The following is a 25,228-nucleotide window of genomic DNA, read 5'->3' as shown; positions in this document are numbered from 1 at the left end:
ATGCTTGGACAAACATTGATTTACACTGATTTATGGTCGCTCTCTTCTCAGAAAACACATTTGGTTGGGAACCCCTCATTTATTAATTTGACAAACGACAAGAATGTCAGGGAGGTTAATGCTTGTCGCGAATGGCCAGTAAGAAATGGGAGGCTGTGGTGAAGTTACACTGATTTTTTTTCATCAAAGGAATGCCCAGCTAGGCCACCAAACGTGGCAGCATCATTGTTTCAGAAACCTTTTGGAGGGGTTGATTAATGACAGTCCTAGTGAGCCATAAACAAAGACTTCTTAATGCTAAGATGCTAAAGATGAAGCATTTTTTTGTGTCGTGTTGCAGCTGGAGGAAGGCCATACGGGGCGACTGGAGCGCACCGAGGACTTGTGGCTGCGCGTGAGAAAGGACCACGCCCCTCGACTGGCCCGCCTTTCACTGGAAAGCCGCTCCCTCCGAGACGTGCTGCTGCATGGTGAGTCACCTCATCACTCCTTCTGGCTTCAGCTTGACCATTTACCAAAAATAACTGTCTGCCTAAACCTGAAAAAAAAATCCTATCACTGTTTAGGACTAAAGCATACAGTGTAGACTTTAATGGAATTGCTATTCTCCTTAGGTCAGATTGAGCATGAACCATTAGCAAGCAATACTTTTTTCTCTATACAGTATGTGCCCCGCAATTGGCTGGCAATCCAGTATAGATTCTGCCACAACTCGGGCTCAAATTCAAATTGAATTTCTCCATTTTAACCCTTACGAGGGCAAGCATTAAACAGTAAAAAAATGGATGGTTGTTTTCCATAGTCAAATGTGGTCCATCCCGTAATTGGCTGTTTAATCAATTATAAACCCTAAGTCCAAATGTTGTGCCGTATTTGCACCTCTTCAGTAGTATGGGATTTAACAGTTCACGTGGATGTGTTGAAACGTTTTGGTTTTGCATGTTTGGTTCGGTTAAGTTGCGTACTGTTTTGGCCATGTTTTATGCATTTTTTCTCGCAAAATGCATTACCAGCGTGTTCTAAGGGCCCCATGCAGAACTGAAGTCCTGGGGGAGTTTCCGCATGAATGCCTCTATGTTGGACACTATTAACTAGATTTGGGTATCGTTTGGGTTTTTATTCTTATTAACTGCATACAAACTTGGTTAAAAAACAACAACTACCCTTTGATTTACTGTCCAAATTAAATACAATTTGGCCCTCAGTCCATCACGGATTTTTTGCCCCCCCAATAAATAAATGCATAAATAAATACAGATGAGCTGTCCCAAGCAGATCGCGCTGTCTCACACTCATTTGTGTGTGCTGTTTGTTTGTCAGAGAGTGAACTGGAGTTGTTTATTTAAGGAAACGCTTGATTGATAGACGGTTAAGCTGTGATCTTGCCAGAGAATCGACCTTCAAAGCGCGGCACGCGTCAGTCATCGTTGAAGCTGTTGAACAGTTGCTGTGGCAACTCATTGTGTGTAAATGAGCAGCTGGAGCGGATTTGAGTGGACACTCAATGAAGCATTTAATAAAGAAAAGCGTTTTTTTCCCACTTTTTTTGAATGGATTGAGCGTCTACTTTTTTTTCTTGTTTAAAAATAATTCTGGGGGACAGTAACATGTTTAAAACTTATAATTATTACATTTAAAGTGCTTAAAAACATTTATTTAAAAAAAAGGAAAAAAAAAATATATATATATACACACACATTCGTGCTGTCAAACGATTAAAAGATTTAATCTAGTTAATCATATGTCAATTGTGTGATTAATCATGATTAATCACATTACGCTCAGGATGAATGAAGTTGCTCTTCAAGAAAAAAAATCTAGGAAAATACTATAATTGAGTTAAAAATTGTTTTAAGATGAAATGTATAATGTGTGAATGAATTAATAATTAACCAAATAGAGTTTTAACATTTTATTTAACAACTCAGCTCGTATAAAATAAAAAATGAAATAAATTTTCTGTATTGTACAGCAAAGACTTTGAACAGATTAAAGTGCCTCAGACTAACAATGTGGCTCCAGTACCGTTTGGCATATTACCCAAAATTAACTGCCAATTTAAAGAGCAAACAAGCACAATACAATAACAATAGCTATTGTTTCAAAAAATGTGTAAACAACTTGTCTGTTAAATTCAACATTTCACACAAATAAATGCAGCATTTGCAATTTTACACTAAATGGCCTGAAAGCTGTGTGATATTAAAAAAAAAAGTCAATTTTCACACACTTAACTTGGAAACATTAGACTAAACTGTGTGTAAAGGTGTTTAGAAACACTGCTTAAATTAGCCACTCTTATTTTTTATTTTTTTTTAACCAACTGCTCAGGCAAACTAGCTTGTTGACATTTTCAGATAACAGAGCAGACCTTTTCTTTTGAACAATGTGCCCTGTCAAAGAAAACAGTCTCTCGCAAGGAACAGTTGTGGCAGGTGTGACCAGATACTTTTTTTGCAAGGTGGGCCAGCTTACTGTGGGCACTATTGTGCGCAGACCACCACTGTAGTGGACATTAGTCTATGCTGGCACTGTCTTGTACCTGTCTCGTGGTTTGTCATTGGTTGTTGTTGTTTGTTGTCATTGGATTTTCAAGGCCCTCGTCTTCGACTTTGTTAATAGGTCTACACTCTACAGTCTCTGGCTACCCATGTAGCGATAGCAGTAGTCAACCTACATGGTTTCTTTTTGTTGGCAAGTCCGAGTCCGCACTCTGCCAGTGTAGCTTGATGACTGCAGCTTGTTCCCGCAGTGTTAGCGTCATTGCTAACACTATCGAAGATATGCTTTGCCCGAAGGTGGTACTTTAGGCTGGTTGAGTTTCGATAAAGGACAGTTCATCACAGCAGTATGTGCACACAACTTTGGTTTTATCCAGGTTTCCATTAGGCAGCTTTTTAAAACTGAATTTGGTCATCATCCTCACTCATCGTGGCTGGCATTTTGTCCTGCATTGCCGCGCTGAGAATGTAAACATCAGCGTGTGGGACTACGGGAGGCAGTTATGGCCAAACTTAGTGTGAGCGGTAAATTGCGTTATTTTTTTTTGTTAATGCGTTAATATTTCCAGATTAATCATGGTCTTTAACGCGTTATTGTGACAGGCCTAGTATACATGAAAAGTTTTTTGAAAAATATACTTTGAAGAAAAAGGTTAAAAAAAACAAAAAAAAAACGTCTTGTATGTATGTCTTTCTGGGGGCGGGAGCGCGACTTTGTGGTTTTTCACTTATCGCGGCGGGTTCTGATTCCCATTAACCGCAAAAAACGAGGTCTCATATGCTCTACTGTTGTCACCATTTTCTTGGCAATGAAACTTGGTACTTTTTAAAACGGTTCTGCTACTTAAACAGTTCTTGACCCAATGTTTAAAAAAAAAACCCAAAAAAAACACAAACTTGGTAAAAAAACAAAACAAAAAAAACTACTTTTATTTATAGTCCAAATTAAATAAAATTTAGAGTACATTCTTCAATATTATGAAGATTGTATATGGTCTACTGTTGTCGCCATTTTCTTGACAAGAAAACTTGGTACTTTTTAAAATGGTTCTGGTGCTTGAACAGTTTTAGACCCGATGTTTAAAAAAAAAAAAAACCTTTTAATTGATAGTCCAAATTAAATACAATTTAGAGTACATCTTTCAAAAAATAATATTATTGAATGGGATTGTTTTTTGTCATTGTCTTGACAAGAACACTTAATTTGTAAACTGAAATGACATAAACATATCGTATTCATACTATAAAATAATGAATGTCACACAAACAATGAACTATATTTATGAGATCTTCTTAAATTTGTTTTTCATCTATAGTTCTTATTTGTGACTTCTTTTGGTAATAGACTCTTGTCTTATAACAGGTAAACCGAAGATAGGACGGGAGTTGGGCCGTGGCCAATACGGAGTTGTTTATCTTTGCGACAGTTGGGGCGGGCGCTATCCATGTGCCCTAAAATCTGTGGTACCACCGGATGATAAACACTGGAACGATTTGGCTTTGGAGTTTCACTATACGCGGTGAGTTCGTAACATCACAATGTACAGGGACTTGTACTGTATCGGGGTTTTTTTTGTGTGTAAAAAAAGATATATTGCCAGTTTTTATAAGTACATACAGGTATTTTAAGAAAATTTCAAGAAAGGAAGAAATACATGGAAGCTGGGTGACCCCAGACACTTTCTCATAAAGGGCAAATTGGCGAAAGAAATGTCATTTGCCACGTTTACATGGAGCCAAATATTCCAATTACAATCGGAATATTTGTTCAAACCGAATAAATGTGTTCCATATAAAAACCTCATTCAGAATGAACAGGCCCAAACCGAATGGAATTTCATTCCGTTTCACAGGGGTGGAATATTCCTTTTCCCAAACCGATTAGAAGTAAAATTATATCATGTAAACAGGGAAGCGGAATGGTGTCTGGTTGCGTTCTTTCTGCACATGCTCCGTACTGACGTGGTGACGTCACTTGGTGACGTAAGTAACGTCACTTGCAACATGGCTTCCAAGCACACGCACAGCACACCCACACAACTTTTTAAATGAACGGCGTGTCATTCTGAAGTTTTGTTTCCACTCGAAAAGTTAAAACAGCAGCTGATCTGACGATCGATCTCCATGTTTTGCAACGTGACGCTTTGTTTTGATTAATCTGCGCATGTCAGACGGCAGTTGTCAAACGTCCTTTTGGAATAAAGGCAGTAACATGTAAACGCTGGATCGGAATAGATGAAGTGACATGTAAACAGCTGATGTGAAATTTCCATTCGGAATGATTTGAATCGGTATGAATAAAAGTCAGCATGTAAACGTGGCTATAGTCACAAAGATAGAAATGTTGGTTGTTTGTGTGTATAGACCCTACTCACCAATGTCACAGAATGACGTGTCGCTGTATCCGGCTGCCATATTGTCTGTCAATTGCCACGTTTACATGGAGCCAAATATTCCAATTACAATCGGAATATTTGTTCAAACCGAATGAATTTGTTCAATATAAACACCTATTTCGGAATGAACAGGCCCAAACCGAATGGAATTTCATTCCGATTCACAGGGGTGGAATATTCCTTTTCCCAAACCGATTAGAAGTAAAATTATATCATGTAAACAGGGAAGCGGAATGGTGTCTGGTTGCGTTCTTTCTGCACATGCTCCGTACTGACGTGGTGACGTCACTTTGTGACGTAAGTAACGTCACTTGCAACATGGCTTCCAAGCACAGCGCACCTAATTGGAGTCCGGCGGAAAGATTGTATTTAATTCAAACTTTAAAAGAATAGAATATAATTGCTCGCTTAGACGGGCGTAAAACGAGGAACAGTGAACTATTTAAAAAGTTCACGAGAGGTTACACGAAGCCGGAATAGACCGGAGCGTTGACCAGATTAGAAACCGGTGGAAAACCGGCTACTACAAGGCAAAAGAGCAAAACAGCAGAAGCGGATACGACCCCACAAACACAACAAGTGGGTTAAAGTTAAAACAGCAGCACTCCGGCGATCGATCTCCATGTTTTGCAACGTGACGCTTTGTTTTGATTAATCTGCGCACGCCAGACGGCAGTTGTCAAACGTCCTTTCGGAATAAAGGCAGTCACATGTAAACGCTGGATCGGAATAGATGAAGTGACATGTAAACAGCTGATCTGAAATTTCCATTCGGAATGATTTGAATCGGTATGAATAAAAGTCAGCATGTAAACGTGGCTAGTGTTTATCCGTATTCTCAATGGTTTCAATTTGTCGTGCAATTTATAGTGCAATTCATGGAAGCCCCGGTGCTTTCAGACGCTGTAAACTCATTGGATGTGTTGCATAAAAGGCGTTATGTGGAAAAGCTTCAGTCTATCCATTCGCCAGATCCATATTTGATGCCTAAATCGATATTTTTCGACCCGCTGTCTACTCTTCGCCCTCTCTGCCTGACATCTGCTACCCTGAAATCTACAACTATCTTGTCCACACAAAATCAGCCTATTCTCACGAAAGTTTGAAAAACTTTAAGAGCAGCACTCTAAGCAACATTACCCAGTGTGACCCTTTACTTCCAATTTTCTAAAATGGCGACAATCAATAAAAAAAAAGTTGACTGCGATGGCCTACGCTTCAAGGATAGGTGGATATTGGACTATTTCTTCAATAAAACACGCAACAACTGTGTCTGCCTCATTTGCAAAGAGACAGTCGCTGTTTTCAAAGAGTTCGAAGTGACGCAATATTACCAAACAAGACACGCTGACATGTACGACAACATTACAGGGAAGATACGCAGCGAGAAATTATTATTTCACAGCAGCAGTATTTCGCAAGAGCCCGAGTGTCGAAAGAGAACGCCACAAAGACGAGATTGTTGAAATTATGAATTTAAAAAAATTATAAAGCAAATGTGACACACAGAAAGGCTTGCTAAAATTTGTTTAAATATATTGTTCTATGTAAATCAGCCAAGGTAGCCCCCCGCATTTTTACCACACCAAATCTGGCCCCCTTTGCAAAAGGTTTGGACATACCTGTTTAACTTCTTTCACTTGGTACCAGCTAAATATTATTCAAAAAATAATGATGGTGGAAGAAAAAAGCATCTTGAATTTGAAACTATGTTGTCGGCGATTAGCCTCGCAATGATCTTAATTGTGGTTGTCAGCCCAAAACCCTCTAAATTTCTATTTAATCATCTTACCAGATATAAAATGACTACTACATAATCTGTAGTGATCGTTTGGTGCCCAGTTTTCTCGTCGAATTGCAGCAGTCCATCTCGCTCTCCTCTCCGGGTCTCTCGGAATACGGTAGAACTTCAAGTCTCTCCGTCTATCTTCTGTTATTGCAACCGACCGCCACACACGCCTTCACCATTTTGATTATTAATGTTAACGAGCAGAAAAACACGCCATAATAGGAGGAATTTACCTAGCGGTAATGCTTAAACCCGACGAGCTGACGGACAATATGGCGCGGAGGTGTGGTTGTGACGTCATGTGAGTAGAGTCTATAACACGCAAGCTCCTTGTAGTGCCGTCCCTCCACTACTGTTGCAGAACAGAAACCTGTGCACCCTGTGCCGCGGCCCTTCCCCGGCCGGCCGGGGTGGGGTGGAGTTGGGGTGGGGGCCGGGGGGTGTATGCGGCAGCATTGGTTCCCTCCCAGGTCCGCCCGGCCGGAGCCGCGTCTCCCTGTACCGGGTGCCGGGGAGGTGCCCTCTGGTGCCATACCGCGCGCCCCTCTTGGCCCGGGGGTGGGTTGTGGGGGGTGCGCTTCCCTCCCCTTGGTCTGTTTCCGGCCCTGTCCGCCTCCCTAGGCCGCGGCGGCTGCGGCTGCCCCCCGGCCGGCGGGGTCATTGGCGGGGCCTCTTGGGGCCCGCGGGGCCTAGGGTGAGGCTTGCTGTCCCTTGCCGGTGGGGTGGACGCCCCCTGGTCGCCGGCGCTTGGTGTGGCGCCTGCTCGGGGTGCGGGGTGGGTGCTCGGTGGGTTCGCGGAGGCGCCGTGGGTGGTCTGGGGCGGGGATTGATCGGGCCCTGACGCTTCTTCCGCCCTGGGGCCGGTGGTTCTGGTGGACGGGGCCACGCCCGCGGGAGCCTGCCTCTTAACTCACGCACTTCTCAGTTCGGCACTGTAAATATTTTTCACCCTGGCACTTACATGCTCATACATTTCTCCGGGGAGAGTTGGGACGGGGCTTTACAGTCCCAGCCCGACTCCCCCCTGTTTTTAATGCACCACACACCAAGGTTGTGGGATGGTTGGGACCTGTTGGAGGGGGGGGGCTCACGGCTGCCTCCTCACCACAGGCCCCGCCATCCCTGCACCTTTTTTAAATGCACCACACACATCATACTCCACAGGAGAGCTCCGGCAAAGGGCGGTAGGACGGGCGGCTGGACAGAAACTCCATGCTGCGGTCCCACTGCCCCAAGCCAAGCTCTCCTATTTTAATGCATACATTGCACTACCCTCCGCTCACACCCCCATCACGGTGCTGGGTGATGGCTGCCAGTCGGGAACCTGGCAGCCACAGTAATAGGGTGGTAGGTGGGTCCCACACTTTTTCGATATGGCGTGGCTCCCGGGGTGTGGCCTCCCCTCTGCCTCGGCTGCCGGCCGCGGGAGTGGGTTGGGGGGTCGGGTCTCCGATCTTGCATCGCCCCGTGGCAGTTCCTGGGCGTTCTCCTGCCTCCGCCTTCCCCTCTCTTCTCTGGCTGGGCATCCGCCCTGCGCTCCGTTGTGGGTCGCTGGCTGGGCGCCGGTGTATCAGCGGGGTGTCGCCTGCACCGGCGGGGGACCCTGCCTTGCCTGGGGCTTGGTGGGCCGCTGGGGGTCCCGTGGCGTGCTGTGCCGGTTGGGGGGCTGTGGCTGTGGCTCGTGGCCCGGGTGGGCGGGCGGGGGTGGGTGTAGGCGTGGGGTTGGTGATGCGTCCCCTCCTGCCATCCCTGAAGGCCGGTTGATGGGCGCGCGGGTGGCCCGGGGGACAACCCTGGGTCCCGGGGGGGGGGCGGTGGCTCCTTTGCTGGGCGGCGGGAGGAGGGATGGGCTGCGCATGGCCCCCCCATCCCCCCGCCCGCCCTCCCTCCCCGGGCTGGCTGGGTAGGGGCCATGGCTCTGGGTTGGCGCCCGCGCGGTTTCTCCGCCCGTCTGCGTGGCTGTCGCGCGCCCGGTGGGGCTTGCGTGCTGCTGGATGTGGTAGGGCATGCTCGGGTTGGGGGTTCCGGTGCCGGGATTGGCGATGCGGCGGCGTAGGGTTGGTCGCCAACGGTCTTACACTCATAAGAGATTCACACGATTACTGGGTTCTAGATCACAGAACTGATTTGTGTACACTCTACCCCTTTCAATCACTTAGCTTATAGTCTTATAGACACCCCCACCCCCATTCTCTTTCACTGGCCAATTGGCCCCCACATGGTGTAAACCGGAAATATATCTCGCTGACGATAGCACCAGCATATTAGTAACTAGTTTAGATGTTCAATGTATTTCTTGTTGTTGTTTGTGTATGTGTTTCTTTTCTTTCTTCTCTTGTATTTCTTTTCTTCTGTCCCCCCATAATCCCTTCCTGTTCGCTGCTTTGTCATAATAAAAAGGTATTTTGAAGGATCACAATGGGAGTATGTCAGACTCTCCATGTGAAACATTAAAACTGTTCAGAATCCGGGCACTTAGACTTCCATTCTCTGTGTCAAACAGCTGAACAGGACAGGTTTTTTAAAAAAAAAAAAAAGAAAAAAAAAAAAAAAAAAAAGAAACCTGTGCATACCGCAACATAGCAATATTTTATTCACGTGACCGACAGTCACACACTTGTTATAAGGCAGCTTTGGCACAAGGTGGAAACACTTCAAATATGACAAAACATGTTATTGACTGTTGTTACAGTTGTGATGTGGTCCAAAGACTTCCCTTCAATTAGAAGTTATGTGCAATCTTTTTCTTAGACGCTTTTTTGTTCTTAACTGGTCGTATTTGAGGAGATATTTGTTGCTAAATAAACCACAACATTCATGCTCGAGCAATGAGACATTGATTCCTGAGCAATTAAATGAAGAGATTTGCTGACCCATTGGGGCAGATGTTTTGGTTACAATGGAAGAAATCAAATCTGGTCAAATACAAGAAGTATATTGCACACATACTTTGCAAGCGCCTAAATGTTCCTGTGAGTTTTAATTTAAATTAATTTTTTAAAAGTTTTAACCCTTTGCAGGGCATTCATTTAAATACAGTAAAATGTAACAATGAATAATTTTCAAAATTTATATAATTACTAGGGATGCACTGAAGTGAAAATCTGAATCAGGAAGGAGAATATAAGAAAACTGAGCCCATAAACATAAAACCAATTATTTAAAATATATTTTTATAATATATATATTCAAATAAAACTGTCAATTATTATTCATATTTAAATTTATATTTATTCACTATTTTTTAAGGATTCCTTAAGGGGCTTAGAATTTCAAAAATATTTAATTGAGAGTACTAGTATTTATTTCATACTGAAGTTTCAACAATGCAAAAAAAAAATTGGACAGAAAGCACATTTTCAGTGATATTTCAGCTGACAATTTCCGGCCGCCGGATTTTTGGTGCATCTCTAAAAATGACCTTCGAGACCTGGAATTCACATATGTGGACATCTGTTTTTGGGTCGTGTATGCCACACTTGTATACTAAATGACACTATTGTATCGTATACAGTGACGTGCGGTCAGGGGAGGCAGAGCCTCACCTGTCATCATGACAAAAAAATAATTGTAGCATCAAATTTATATTAATATTTGTCCATTGCTCTTTATGTATGACTAATTTCAAACATTTCTTATAGTCAAAATCGCTGAATTTGCCTATTTCCTGTTCAAATAAAGAAATGAAACGAGAGGTGGGGCAGCAACGAGTAAAGCCTCACCTCTGAATGCGCAATCCATAACAAACTGGGTTGATACATGGAATTGGAGCGTGCTGGTTGCCGTACATGTGTATGTCGCCATTATAATGTTTCCAGATACGTTTATTTGACCTGATTTTCCACAGTCTGGCTAATGTCTTTAACCCTTAAAGTTTAATGTTTGTTAGCGACATATTTAGTTTTGCTGATGGGAAATAAAACCGCAGTAAAAAGGCACAGGTTACGGCAGATAATACTCTGCCGAACTGAAAGGGGGCGTACGTGAAACTGGACTTTCCGTCAAAAGTGGACGCGATTAACACAACACCGGAGCTAAAAGGTTTGCTTCAAACTACGGGACAGAAGATAACTCCCGAAACACCCGAAAAGACTGGCTATGTGGCTGTCCTTCGAAAAATCGCCTTTGCTGCTTTCTCTGCCTTTTCTTCTCAACTTGTGCCAATGTCTGGACTAACACGAGATATTGTGACATTAAAAAACTACCACGAAGCCTCAGCAAACATGAGAGCTCGACCACTCACATTCAAAGCTTGATTGCTTTAAAAACTTTTGGAAGCTCAAGGATCGATTTGGCTTTGATGAACAGCGGAAGCTCAACGGTAGCATCCAGAACTCTAAGGTAAAGGAAAACCGAAAGAGTTTGAAAGACCTCATTAATGCAACCTGCATCCTAGCGAAACAGGAGTTAACATTTCGTGGTGGTAACGATGAGCGTGTAAGCTCTTCTAAACATGGCATATATGTAGAACGATTACATGGTTTTGCTGAGAAAGATGAAAGATTAGGTAGACATTTGGACACATCCACTGTGTTTTCTAGCTTTTCAAATAGAACACAGAACGATCTAATTGAAGCAATCCTCTCCATTGAGGCGGAGAGATTTTTTTAAAGTAAAGAAAAATAAGGAGGACTTTTACAAAAAGGGCGTAGGTTTGCATAGGGACATAACACTACCAACTTTTCAGGATGCTAAAATTGTCCCCACCAACTTTTAAGCAACCTTACCTTTTTTGCATGATATAATGTTCAGTTATATAGAGAATTTAGATCTTTCAATAGTTCCATATGTTGTAAGGATAGAATTGACTGTACCATTATTAAGTGAATTATTTTCATTATGTTTATGTTTGCTAATAAAAACCAGACATTTATTCAGGAAGTTTTCAAAGTGATTCTTTAGTATTTTTTGAAAACAAAGGTTTGAATCGAACAGTGTATCATCTGAACCAATGCACGTAAAAGTTATTATCAGTAGATAAGGATTTATTTTGCATTGATCATTTTGCCTATTAATTAAGAGCTTGGACTAAGAAAAATACAATAGAATATTTAAAAACTAAATTTTGGCCTTAAATAAAATATTCTTTGTTTTTCTTTTCACACTTTTTGTTTAGCAATCTGTAATAAATTGATTAAAGTGTCAGCATTAAAAGTTTTTAAAACAACTGAATATTTCACTAAAGGTCAGAATTGAATTCTGTGGTTTTGTACACCACTCTTTACTCTCATTTATGTTGCATGAATTATAGAATTGCGACGGCCGACATATTGAGGGTGTAGAGCATGTTATTTTCTTACTTTTACATATCGATAATATGTACTGTGTGTGCGTGTTTTGTGAAGAATGCTAATGAGATATGAAATAACCAGTAGCCAATTGAATAAGCTACCCTTTTTTGGTTTATATATTTGGAAATCTGACACTAAAGGAGTCAGTGCCTCACCAACCATGAACCTCACCGCACGTCACTGATCGTATATGTACTTTATGCAGGTATTGTAGTCAGAATTTTGATATCATGACAACACCTTACAGGAGGTCTCCAGCATCAAATTCTTGTCTCCATCATTTGAGCAGTCTTATAATAGGTCAGTCATCATATCATGTGAACAATGCCCAGGCACCCACATTGTTTCTAAGAATTTAGATTTTGGGCTCTTATTGCTTTTCTGCGAACACATCAGTGTTGTACTGTATGTTGTCTAAGCACGTGGTCACTGCAATGTGAACAAGTCAGTAACAACAGACCTCAATTTTGTGGGCAGGTCACTGCCCAAACATGAGCGGCTCGTCGACTTGCACGGCTCCGTTATTGACCACACCTATGGCGAAGGCTCCAGTATTGCCGTGCTGCTTATCATGGAGCGACTTCATAGAGACCTCTACACTGGCCTCAAGGTAACACACAGTTGCTGCTCTGCTGCTGCAATTCAGAGCAAGGGCAGAGGACCTGCTGATTGTTATCTCTTAAATGCACCCTTTTTTTTCTTAGAATTGGTGGTCTGTTTTACTCTCACAATTTGTCCATTTACCCTTTTTTGAAGAATCCCTCTAAAGAAAATGGCTTTCATCCTTATTTTTTGGAAGTGTATTACATGACCGAGAAGAACAGTTTGAGTTTTTATACATAGCCTGAGGCGCCTACACAAGATTTTCAAAGTAATACTTCTTTTAGACTCTTGAATATTCATAAATTGTTTTTTTGTTCAGTCGCTGTTGGGCCTGGTATAAAATCGCCCCCACATCCGGACTATGCCGTTTGGTGCATGCAGCTTTAAATGATGACATCGGAGCTAGTGTTTGGTGTGATGTTTAGAAATAAATTGGAATATTGTGAAAAATGAGTTCCATTAGGTCAAGCATGTTAATGATTTCATTCACACCACAGCAAAATGTTTCATGGTTTTAGCTTAGGCCTAGCAAAGCAACTCAAATTAAAAATAAGAATATTTTAGGCAGTGGGCTTCCTAGCCTACATGGTGCCCTGGGCGACAAGACGCTTTGCCCCCGCCCCCCCAAAAAAAACAAAAAACAAAAAAACAAGGATTAACCCACAAAATAGACAACCAAAACACAGTATTTGAATGTTAAATTTATTAACGCTATCAAACCAGTTGAATGTGCACAACAATAAATATGTGCAAGGGAATATTAACTTAACATCACAAACATTAATAAAATATTGTAGAAATAACAAAGTTTGGATGATTCTAGTTGGCTCAGATGTGTTGACCAGTAAAGGAGCTCCGGTTAGATAGCACAGGAGATGAACTCAAATACTTTTTTGGGCTTATGTGCAGGTGTACATACATGTACACACATTCAGTATCTGGTGAATAACATACAGACATATAGTCAACATTCAAAGACATCTTAATGGGTTTAGTTCATTAAACATTAAACCACTCATTTTAACTGTGAACCAACTAAAGTGAACATTTGCACGCTCTTCAAACCACTACATTCACTGATCACATTAATATTTTGATATGATGCTAACAGTCGTAACCGATAAAAAAACGACAACAATCTAAAAACTACGAACATACAAGTGTGAACGATCGAAAAAAAAAACAAAAAAACATTTAACACAACTATTCCTCCACCTAGCAATGTGATTTAATGTGTTTAATTCACTTTACAAGGCATTTTCACATCATTATTGAAGGAGCAGACACATGAACCGGGAAACGCAGAACAGCAAATAAAAACCCGAGCTGTTTTCAAAATAAAAGTGGCGCTCGAAACAGAAAGTAAATGAATTAAACAGATACACTTTTAAACGACTTGAAGAATTCTTAACAGAAGATTACATACACACTATACAAGTAGGTCAAATATTCATGTAAAAAAAATAAAAAAGATTCTTTGCACATTAGGAATCAAAGGCAACCCTATGTGAGTGATACTGTTAAGTGATCCACCCCCTTTTCCACCTCCTTCTCCTTGTGGTGTTGCGTGCAGACAGTAACTGCTGTCTGTAGGGGGCGTCATTGCAATGCTAAGGGTGCCAATTACCATATTGGCCCGAATATAGACGGTGTTTTTGTGCATTGAAATAATACTGAAAAAGTGGGGGTCATCTTATATTCGCGGTCTAGACATTATACCCATTAACGACACTAGATGGCACCAGATATCATTGAAGCGAATTTTCTGTCATGACAGATCTCAGCTACTCTCAAGTTTAACCAGTTTGTATTATTTTATTGCAATGTTTTTCCTTATTCAGATTTGTTTCAAGACTACATTTACAGTTCTTCACTTTGATGGTTAATGCAGTTATTGCAATTTTGTTGTTTTATCACAATAGGTTGGTTTATTTACATTTCAAAAACCAGAAGCCATTCATTTACGAATGTGATTGCACTTTAGTTTACATATTTAAATGTTCAGATATTAAGATTTGAATGAGGCAAAATAACATGCTTTTTCTCTCAAATATATTGGTATAATCATTTGTTTCAGATGTACTGTAATTATTTTCTGTATAAAAATTAATTTGGTGTTCAAAAAGTCTTTTTTTTCTAACTTGAGTCTTGAAAAAGAGGGGGTCGTCTTATAATCAGGGCCGTCTTATATTCGGGCCAATACGGTATAATAGTAGACAATCCCTCGTGTGCATGCGTCCCTAGCAAATTGCAGTCCCGGGTCACCGCCCAACCACCCCATGCCAGAAACCGCCATTGATATAATTGTCATTATTTGGAGTTTTTTTTAACTAATCTTGATAATGTCATTGTAATTGCATAGCCCCCAACATTTGCCCCCCAAAACCAGCTTAGAAAAATTAGAGATGTCCCAATTCGATCAAGTGATCGGAAATCGGGCTGATCACTCCATTTTTCAGAGGATCGGAATAAGATGAAAAGGACTGAGTTTTGGTTTTTAATTAAAAAAAAAAAATTGTTTCTCTGCATCATACTCGCACAGCCTCTAAATCTCCCTCCTGGTGCTTTTCTTGCTAACCAAGCAGCTGCTTGTTAAAATTTGAGTAGACTCCCTCAGTAAAGCATTATAATAAAGACAATCATTTTTCTAAATTATTGTTGTTTAAAAATAATTCAGTGGGGCAATAACATGTTTAAAATGACATGTTTTATTTTTGAACAACAAAAGCAAGCAAAGAAACCTAAGTTATTTGCTTAATAGATGTTGATTCACTTAAGAAAAGTAACATCCCTTTTTTGGTCTGCATTTTTGTTGTTGTTGGTGCTAGGCTGGCTTGTCACTGAGGGAGAGGCTACAGATCGCTCTGGATGTGGTGGAGGGAATCCGCTTCCTGCACAGTCAGGGCCTCTTACACAGAGACATAAAGCTAAAAAATGTTCTGGTAAGTGCAGACAAGATCATCAGAGCTCTGAAAAAGTTAACACACTTATAACATTGCAATTAAGTCTGGTTTTGCCATTATTATTGGGGGAAAAAAGCTTATTTTAAATTCCATGGTGTCAACAAATCTCCAAAAAGTTGGTACAAAGTCAATTTTCACCACTGTGAGGCATTCCCTTTTCTTCATATACAGTGGCAGTCTGCAAATATCTGGGGTCCGAGGAGACGAGTTTAGAAATAGGAATGTTGTCCCATTCCTGTCTAATACAGGTAGTCTCCGGGTTACGAATGAGTTCCGTTCCTACGCTTGCGATGTAACCCGAATTTCCACGGAAGTCGGAGTAAACCTTTAAGTATTCCTATATACCTAAATTTCAAAATAACGAAAACAAAAACACGGACTTTACATCATTGTACTTTCCTCGTCAAGACGTTGGAACTAAGTCATAGCTAGACAGCGAGCTAAGCTGTAATCCTTCCCCTCTCTCTCTCACTCGGCTGCGCGACTTCTACGTGGGAACAAATAAGCTCTTGCTTGCGTATGCGCGTGCGCTCTTCTTCATGTGCTCAAATACATTCTTCATGTGTACATGTTCTTTTACTCGCGTGCGGAAGTACTGCCTGCTCTACGGTTCCTGCGTTAACATTATAATCAAATACACATTTCACCACGACTGGAGACAAAATGACCGGCAAAACTTTGATTTCGTAAAGTCGAAATTACGTAAGTCTGGTACGTCATTACCTGTGCACTACGTGTACAAGCCTCTTAATTGTCTTGGGCTTTCTCTGTCCCAGCTTTCTCTTTATGATGCACCAAATATTCCCTACTAGCAGATAGGTGAAGGATCTGGACTCCGTTTGCTATGCAGCCATCATATTTTATTTTAAAATGATTCATTTTCATTGTTAAGTTCTGACTAAAATGTTAAAATTTGGCACTTCCACAGCAATGCATTCAGTTTGAATTGACAATTTGTATAAGGTCCCAACCTTTTTGGAATCCGGTTTGTGTATTGGAAGACAAAAAAAAAATTGCACGCAAGAAATGTAAAGAAAACATTGTATTGTAATGTCAGTTTTCGGGGATTCGTGCCTTTAAGAGGCGAAACCTGGTGATGTGAGCGTTCGGGTTTTTGCCGTCAGCAGGTTCTACATGTGTTTTACGGTTATCCTGGTATTCCCTAAAGAATTCACCTTTCCTTTTTCATGGAAAAGAGGGCATTACAGCAAGTACAGTATAAAATCCCATAGGAAAATGATTGCTATAAACCTTGGATCGAGGGTATGTGCCACAATTCTCCAAAATGTAGACTGTCTGCTGGAGTTCAACACTGTCTTCTTCTTCTGATTGTGTTGTCCCTTTTACGTTACAGCTGGACAAGCAGAACCGTGCCAAGATTACCGACTTGGGCTTCTGCAAACCAGAGGCCATGATGTCTGGCAGTATTGTCGGAACCCCTATCCACATGGCCCCTGAGCTGTTTACAGGTAACCGTTTAAGCTCTGATAGCAAGCTGTTTGTTCTGCCAGTTGTTTCATGGGGCCTTTTATATGTGATCCCTCAAAAGGAAAGTATGACAATTCTGTGGACGTCTACGCCTTTGGGATCCTTTTCTGGTACCTGTGTACTGGTTCCGTTAAACTTCCAGAAGCCTTTGAAAAATGCTCCAGCAAGGACCAACTCTGGAATAATGTTAAAAAAGGTGAGAGAGCTCCTAGCCAGATGTGACTGGAAAAAAAAAACTCATTCACTGCTTTCACTCAAAAAACTTCTAGATCTTATTAAAAAAAATCTTATTTCTTACCTAAAAATGTCATTACACTTGATAACACGCATCATTTAAAAGTTAGGTGTTTTCCCACGTTTCAATTGAATTTCCATTTGTGTCAAGCAATTTTCAAGTTCTAGTTAAGTTTTAAGTTGGTCTAAACTGTAAGTCCTGATAGGATTTTGAGTTTTTGCAGTGTTCAAAATAAATGTATGATACCCTGTTGTATTGGAGCACATTGGGGACCAGTGGTACTTGGTGTTTTATCCAGCAATGACTACTGAGCTAAGACTGACAGTTAGCTTTATTATGTTTTAATTTTACACCCTCATCACTCTACAGCGCTCTGTTTTTACAGATGAAATAAAGCCTGTATGTAAGACATGTTGCAACGCATTGACAGTAGTCATAATTATTACAAACCTAGCCCTCCGCAGGGCTAACGTTACGTGAGCAAGGGACAGTAACGTTAATCTTTATTAGTGCTGAGAAGTCTACTGCTTTAAGATGGCGGCTGTTCACTAACGCCGCAGAGTCTGTCATTTTGCATCTAGTTTGATATACATGTGATATCTGAGACGCATCAAACACTACCTGCTACCACCGTAGCACACGTGGCCGTACTTTTTAGCAACGTTGGTATAGTTTGTAGCGACTGTCGGCTGCTGGTTCTTCCTCTACGCACGTGACATCAGAGCATTGCCCCGCATTAAAAGTAGTTCGGGCAAAACGTGATGCTTAGAGCTGGCAAAATTAAACAATTCCTCGAGGCGAATAAAATCACTCAGATCAGTTTTTAAACTCAAGTTTCTCTCGTTGCTCGGGTATTCGTTTCAGCTTACTTAAAATGGCTATAGATTTTATCAAATTTTACACTAGATGCAGTAAAATCACCAAATAGAGAGATAATCACCTATATTTTCAGGATCAAGAGCAACATTAACATTTAACAAGTTTTTGCCCAAAATAGCAACTTTTTTTTCCATTTACTGCAAGTTTTCAACAGCTAATAAATCAATTTTCACATCAGAAACAATACTTGAAAGCATGCAGAATCCTCTTAATTTTATTCAACAAAAGCAAAATTTTCATTTTTCTATATACAATCACAACTAATTTAGGCTGAATTCCGATGTTACTGTTGCCTCACCACAGAGGCATGTCTTGCCGGCTATCTGGCCCTCGTCGTTTTAGATTAAAATGTTATATCAAACACGTAAAAGGCGATTTTTTTTTTTGTATGGACGCAGAAATGTCTTTTACTACTTTTTTTGCCCAAAAAACGGGAAGTTGGCTGAAAATTACCTGATTATTTAAATGTAAACTTACGCTAATGGTTATGGATACAACATGGCGGTCATCAAAAAACTAAGAGCTTTTTAGGTTGAAAATTCTTGTAAATAAATGCGTACATCCTGCAATTTCTATAGATATGAACATAGAACAGTTTAGATTATTGGTTTAAAGCAAAAAAACATGCAGTTATCATTCATTTTACATAAATATTCCAAGCTAAAATTACACTATTGTGTAAATACAACGTGGCAGCCATCACAAAACAAAGAGCTTTTTAAGTTGAAATTTCTTTTTTTTAACCTGTCCTGTTTAGCTGCTTGACACGGAGAATGGAGATCTGAGTGTCCGATTGATCTAAACAGTTTTAATGTTCATGTACATTCACATGGGAGTATGACATACAGTACATCCACTGTGATCATACAACGTACCTCGTTTATTAGGAGAAAAGCAGCGAAGACGAAGGAGTTATAGGGAAACAAAAGAGGGGGAGAAACAGAAAAAGCACAAACAAGAAATACATTAAACTACTACTCTAACTATGAATATGTTGGCGTTATCGTTAGGTATTGTATTGTATTTATATTTTAAGTTGAAAATTCTTGTAAAGAAATGCGTACATCTCTGAAATTCTATAGATATGAACATAAAACAGTCTATATTCTTGGTTAAATGCAAAAAAACAGGCAGTTATCATTCATTTTACATAAATATTTGGAGTAAAGTTACGCTAATTTTTTCCATGCATTTTTTTCAAAACATTTCAAAGTGCATGCAACGGGCTATTTCATACAATAATTACCTTGAATCCTCGACCAAATCACTCTTGAGACACACCTGCTGGCTTGTATTTCCACCCTTATCCGGCGTTTGAACGTGTGTGTTTGAGTTTATTACAGTGAAAGCCAAATGCTCTGCCTGGGTCGGCCCCCAATGGGAAGGAATGGCGCAAAGTTTGTGGCAGCTGTCTTGTCAACTGCTGGTGAAGACTATGCAATTACTTTTGTAGGAGCCTAAATAAGGTTTAGTCAATTATTCATGTTAGTTTTTATTTTTCTGCAAAAGAATTGTTAATTTTGCACTACGCACTGTTCTGTTGTATTTAACAGTATTTATTCTTTTATTATTATTTTTGAGTGTTATCAGCTCATATGTCCTTTTAAAAAGGAGGATTTTTTAATTTCTATTAGAAAAATGTTTCAGTAATACGTTACACATTCTTGTCTATTTGCCACAGTTACATATTGCCATTCTTAACATCTAGGGTTTGGGCCTCCTCTGACCTCGTTGTGAGTTTGTAAGGTTGTGACTTCTGATTAAACTAGATGCCAATCAAAATGTTTGTTCTTTTTCCCCAAATTAGACTTGATAAGAGAATCGATAAAGAATTGTTAAGCAATATCGATAATGGAATCGGAACCGTAAAAATCCTATCAATTCTCATCCCTAGTGCTTGTCTTTTCCTTTAAAGACCAATAACACTGACATTGCTGTTGTGGTAAACAAGGTTGGACCCCAGAGCAGACAACAAGGGAGGCGTTCAAAAGGTTTATTAAATACAAACAAAACACACTATCGCAATACACAGTGATTAAATAAAACCAATGAGGATCCCTAGAACTAACCCTGGGTAAACCAAGGTGGTAGGCAGAAAGCCAACAAGGTAGCAAAAGTAACACAAATATACTCAAAATACCTGCACAAGGTAGAGGACTCCAAACGAGGGGGGCACGCAAACAAACCAAGGCAAGGGCGAATTTCGCTAAATGCGAAAAACGGGCTCGAGAGTACAAAATTGTCCGACGGTGACCAGCAAGACAATATCTCTGCAACCTTTCCTTGGGTCACCTGCGTTTAAATATACTGCTGATGAGCTAGGGCACAGGTGCGACTGTGACAACACCGCCCACACTCTGTAATGAGAAAAATTATCAGCAGCTGAATGTGACAATTGCATACTGTTTGTTAGCCTGTAAATGGCATTCTCCAGTGTTGATTAGTATTAAGACAAATAGACTACTACACAATATGTTTCACTGTTAAACTGTAACTGGGATAGAGAAACTACTACTGTTTGTTGTGAAATAAAAGAGTTGAGTTCACTGCCACCATTACAGCATATCTCAAAGGAACTTTGCAAAAAAGTTATTCCGCTTTGGTCACTCTACTTGTATCCTACCTTCAGGGGCCCGACCCGAACGCCTGTCCACCTTCGATGAGGAGTGCTGGCAGTTGATGGAGGCCTGCTGGAACGGCGACCCTTCCCAGAGGCCCCTGCTCGGTATCGTGGAGCCCGGCCTGCAAAGCATCATGGTCCGCCTCTGCAGCTATGACTCAGAGCAAAAAAGCAGCAGTCTGGAGGACTCGAACTGAAAACACTCCCGTCAAACTAACACGCACGTCACGCGCATCGTGGCCGCCAAAAGTATTTGTGTCGTATTTATGAAAGGATGCTCGATGGACACACTTTGTGACCAATGACGTTGTCCCTCTCATTCACATGTGGGTAATTTATGACGGGGCCACAGATGTTTGTTTTATTGTTTATTTGTATAGAAGTCCTCCACTTTGACATGCTAACTTCCACTCATTCAGAGAAAATGTTACTAGATGCAACTTTTAAATGTCTGTCCGTTACAAGTACGTATTGTGTGCAAAAAAAGGTAAAAGATACATTTTAGATTGTATTTAATGTCTGCATCTACACCAACACCTTTTTTTTTTTTAAATAAAAGGATCTGTTACAACAATTTGTGGCATTGAAATATTTTTACGGCACTTCTGTCATGAGACACCGAATATTCAACAGACTTTTTCTTTGTTCTTTTTTCCTGCTGGAACAAATTAATTAGCTGCAAGTGTTATACTCTCCCTATTTCTTTTCTGATAGCCTCACTTGAGCTATTTCTCATTTGTTGATCCCAATGGTTTCTTGCAAAAAAAGGGATCACTTGATGAGGACATAGGAGGCAACTACACGTGAAGGAAATATGTTCTTGGGGGTTAGAGGTGGCTTGAGCAAAGCCTGTGAGAACCTGACCTTGGGGTCAAAGGGGAAATTTCTCTGCAAAGGAAAAAGCAGAAAATTGGTAATGCTGCCTTGATGCATAGGCGCTACATTGTGTTTGTCTTGCAAAAAGGAAATATGCCCCCACCCCAAAAAAAAGACCCAAATTGCTCATCAACACTGATTCCTTGTGAAAAGTGCAAGCATTTAGTGTCAGTAGGAATAAAAACAATTTGAGAAATCAACAACGCTCTAAACTTTAAGCAATTGAAACAAATTGAGATAATATATTAGGTTAAAACAAACATTAGTGTATCGCACGGGAACGTATTTGACAAACGAGGCATGGCACTCCATTAGGACTAAAATGTAATTAAAATCTGCTGAGGAAACCATCAACGCCGCCTGGTGGTGTTCTTTTTTTAGCTTTCTTTGATTGGCTTGTCTGTCCCAGTGTAGTTATTACAGATAAAACATTTTTTACATGGTTAAGGCCTGCCAAGTAGTTTTTCTTCTTCCTGTGGAATCTAAATTTGAAGTCACATTCCTCTGTCATTTATGGACCGATCGTCTTAAAACTTAACTATGTACAGTGGTATGAAAAAGTATCTGAACCTTTTGGAATTTCTCACATTTCTGCATAAAATCACCATCAAATATGATCTGATCTTTTTCAAAATCCCACAGATGAAAAAACAGTGTCTTCTCTAAATAAAACCACACATTTATAGGTTTCATATTTTAATGAGGATAATATGCAAATGATGACAGAAGGGGGAAAAATAAGTAAGTGAACCATCACATTTAATATTTTGTGCCCCATCCCCCCTTGGCAGCAATAACTCCAACCAGACTCTTCCTGTCGCTAGCTGAAGATCAGTCTGACACATCGATCAGGACTAATCTTGGCCCATTCTTCTCTACAAAACTGCTGTAGTTCAGTCAGATTCCTGGAAAGTCTGGCATGAATCGCTGTCTTTAGGTCATGCCACAGCATCTCAATGGGGTTCATATCTGGACTTTGACTTGGCCACTCCAGAACGTGTATTTTGTTCTTCTGAAACCTTTCTGAAGTTGATTTATTTCGGTGTTTTGGATCACTGTCTTGTTGCAGCATCCATCCTCTTTTTAGCTCCAACTGTCTGACAGATGGCCTCAAGTTTTCCTGCAAAACATCCTGATAAACTTTTGAATTCATTTTTCCATTAATGATTGCAAGTTGTCCAGGCCTTGAGGCAGCAAAACAGTCCCAAATCATGATGCTCCCACCACCATGCTTCATGGTAGGGATTAGGTGTTGATGTTGGTGAGCTGTTCCATTTTTCCTCCACACATGACGTTGTGTGTTACTCCCAAACAATTCAACTTCGGTTTCATCAGTCCACAAAATATTTTGCCAAAACGTCTGTGGAGTGTCTAAATGCCTTTTTGCGAAAATTAAACTAGCAACAATGGCTTTTATTAGACAGCAGTGGCTTCCTCTTTTGAGTCATGCTATTCTCATTAAAATATGAAAACCTATAAATGTTTGGGTGGTTTTAATGAAAACAGACACTGTATTTTCATCTGTGTGATTTGGACAAAGATCAGATCACATTTGATGGAGATTTTATGCAGAAATGTGAGAAATTCCAAAAGGTTCAGATACTTTTTCATACCAATGTATATACAGTGTATCACAAAAGTGAGTGCACCCCTCGCATGTAGCACAACAATCCTCAGAGAGTTCTTTGCCATGTGTTGCCATGTTGGAACTTTCCGTGACCAGTATGAGAGCGTGTGAGGGCTGCACTACAAATTTGAACACACCTGCTCTCTATGCACACCTGGATGTAGTAACACTAACGAGTCACGTGACATTTTGGAGGGAAAATGAGAAGCAGTACTAAAATTGGACATTTAGGGATGTAGTTTCTAAGGGGTGTACTCCCTTTTGTTGCCAGGGATTTAAATAGTAATGGCTATATTTTGAGGGGAAAATAAATTAATTCATATAAGCTGCCCCACAGAATACTTTTCATTGTGTCAAAGTGTCATTTTGTCAGTGTTGTCCCATGAAAAGATATACTTAAATATCTGCAGAAATGCGAGGAGTGTACACACTTTTGTGATACACTGTACAGTATTTGGCTACTCTATGCATTAAACCTCTAGACTGATTTTTTTTTTTTTTTAATCAGGGCTTATTCATTAATTGCTGACCAATTGGTCCCTTAGTTGTCAGTAGGTTCCCTGTGCTTGTTTAAGATTATATGACATAATTTACTGAGTCCTCTTACCTAAATGAGTTTTTAAATGTAATTTGTTTTTATGCTAGTGTAAAAGTTCTTCTAAGACGGTGGTTCTTGCTAAGTCTAAGCGGTTCGGTGAAGGTAAAGACACACAGAGCCCTTTTTTCGTACGCTGATTAAATCTCGGCAAAGAGGCTATTTTTCCCAATTTACAGGCTTAATCCATTTCTTTTAACTGGTAGTCCTCGATCTGATGGGAGGAGGAACTTGTTTGGTCAGTGGAAGTGGAAGGTTGATTCACACTTAGTATGAGGCAATCCAACAGACCGATGGGCACCGTGGTCTCAAATTTTGACCTGTTTATAAAACACGCCGTCAAAATCAGAAGAATTTTGAATGGGAATTTGCTAATTTTTAGCTTACTAACTTAGAAATATTGGTTTTGAATTTGGAAAAAAATAAAATAAAATCGTATCTAATTCTGAAGGGTTCTGTGAATCCACATGTGAAACTTGTGGGGGTTCGGTACTTTTAGCAAGGTTAAAAACCACTGATCTAAGCATAGGCGGCGTTTGACTTTTGTGGTGGGGGGGCAAAAATGTTCATGACCCAGAAACGCAGTGTCAGCAATAAAATAACTTACAAGATATATGCAGCTGGTTGTGTGGGAGTGTACGTACGTGTGTGAGCGCACGCGTTTTTATGTCTTACCTAGTGGATAAGTACAGAGGGTAAAATAAATATTTAGTCAACCACCAATTGTGCAAGTTCTCCTACTTGAAAAGATTAGAGATGCCTGTAATTGACAACATGGGTAAACCTCAACCATGAGAGACAGAATGTGGACCAAAAAAAACATAAAATCACATTGCTTGATTTTGAAAGAATTTATTTCTAAATTAGAGTGGAAAACAAGTATTTGGTCACCTACAAACAAGCAAGATTTCTGGATGTCAAAGAGGTCTAACTTCTTCTAACGAGGTCTAACAGGCTCAGTCAGTCACACTCCAAACTCCACTATGGCCAAGACCAAAGAGCTGTCGAAGGACACCAGAGACAAAATTGTAGACCTGCACCATGCTGGGAAGACTAAATCTGCAATAGGTAAAACGCTTGGAAAGAAATCAACTGTGGGAGCAATTATTAGAAAATGGAAGACATACAAGACCACTGATAATCTCCCTTGATCTGGGGCTCCATGCAAAATCTTACCCCTTGGCATCAAAATGACAACAAGAACGGTGAGTAAATATCCCAGAACCACATGGGGGAACCTAGTGAATGACCTACAGAGAGCAGGGACCACAGTAACAAAGGCTACTATCAGTAACCCAATGCACCGCCAGGGACTCAAATCCTGCACTGCCAGACGTGTACCCCTGCTGAAGCCAGTACACGTCC

The 25,228-nt window shown here is 40.5% G+C and overlaps 1 protein-coding gene across 1 annotated transcript in view; it reads left to right on the top strand.

Moving 5' to 3' along the window:
* Positions 1-21,383, top strand: part of dstyk (dual serine/threonine and tyrosine protein kinase) — an 84,451-nt gene extending 63,068 nt beyond the window's left edge. Inside the window, exons 8-14 of the mRNA XM_057845901.1 lie at positions 341-470; positions 3,865-4,021; positions 12,455-12,587; positions 15,409-15,522; positions 16,898-17,012; positions 17,093-17,227; positions 20,775-21,383. Of these exons, the coding sequence (XP_057701884.1) occupies positions 341-470; positions 3,865-4,021; positions 12,455-12,587; positions 15,409-15,522; positions 16,898-17,012; positions 17,093-17,227; positions 20,775-20,962 (972 nt within the window). The 3' untranslated portion in view covers positions 20,963-21,383. The remainder of the gene's footprint in view (positions 1-340; positions 471-3,864; positions 4,022-12,454; positions 12,588-15,408; positions 15,523-16,897; positions 17,013-17,092; positions 17,228-20,774) is intronic.
* Positions 21,384-25,228: the final 3,845 nt, after the last annotated feature.

The sequence above is a fragment of the Corythoichthys intestinalis genome, chromosome 9, assembly GCF_030265065.1.
Source record: "Corythoichthys intestinalis isolate RoL2023-P3 chromosome 9, ASM3026506v1, whole genome shotgun sequence".
NCBI lineage: Eukaryota > Metazoa > Chordata > Actinopteri > Syngnathiformes > Syngnathidae > Corythoichthys > Corythoichthys intestinalis.
This window is presented reverse-complemented; position numbering and strand designations above follow the sequence as displayed.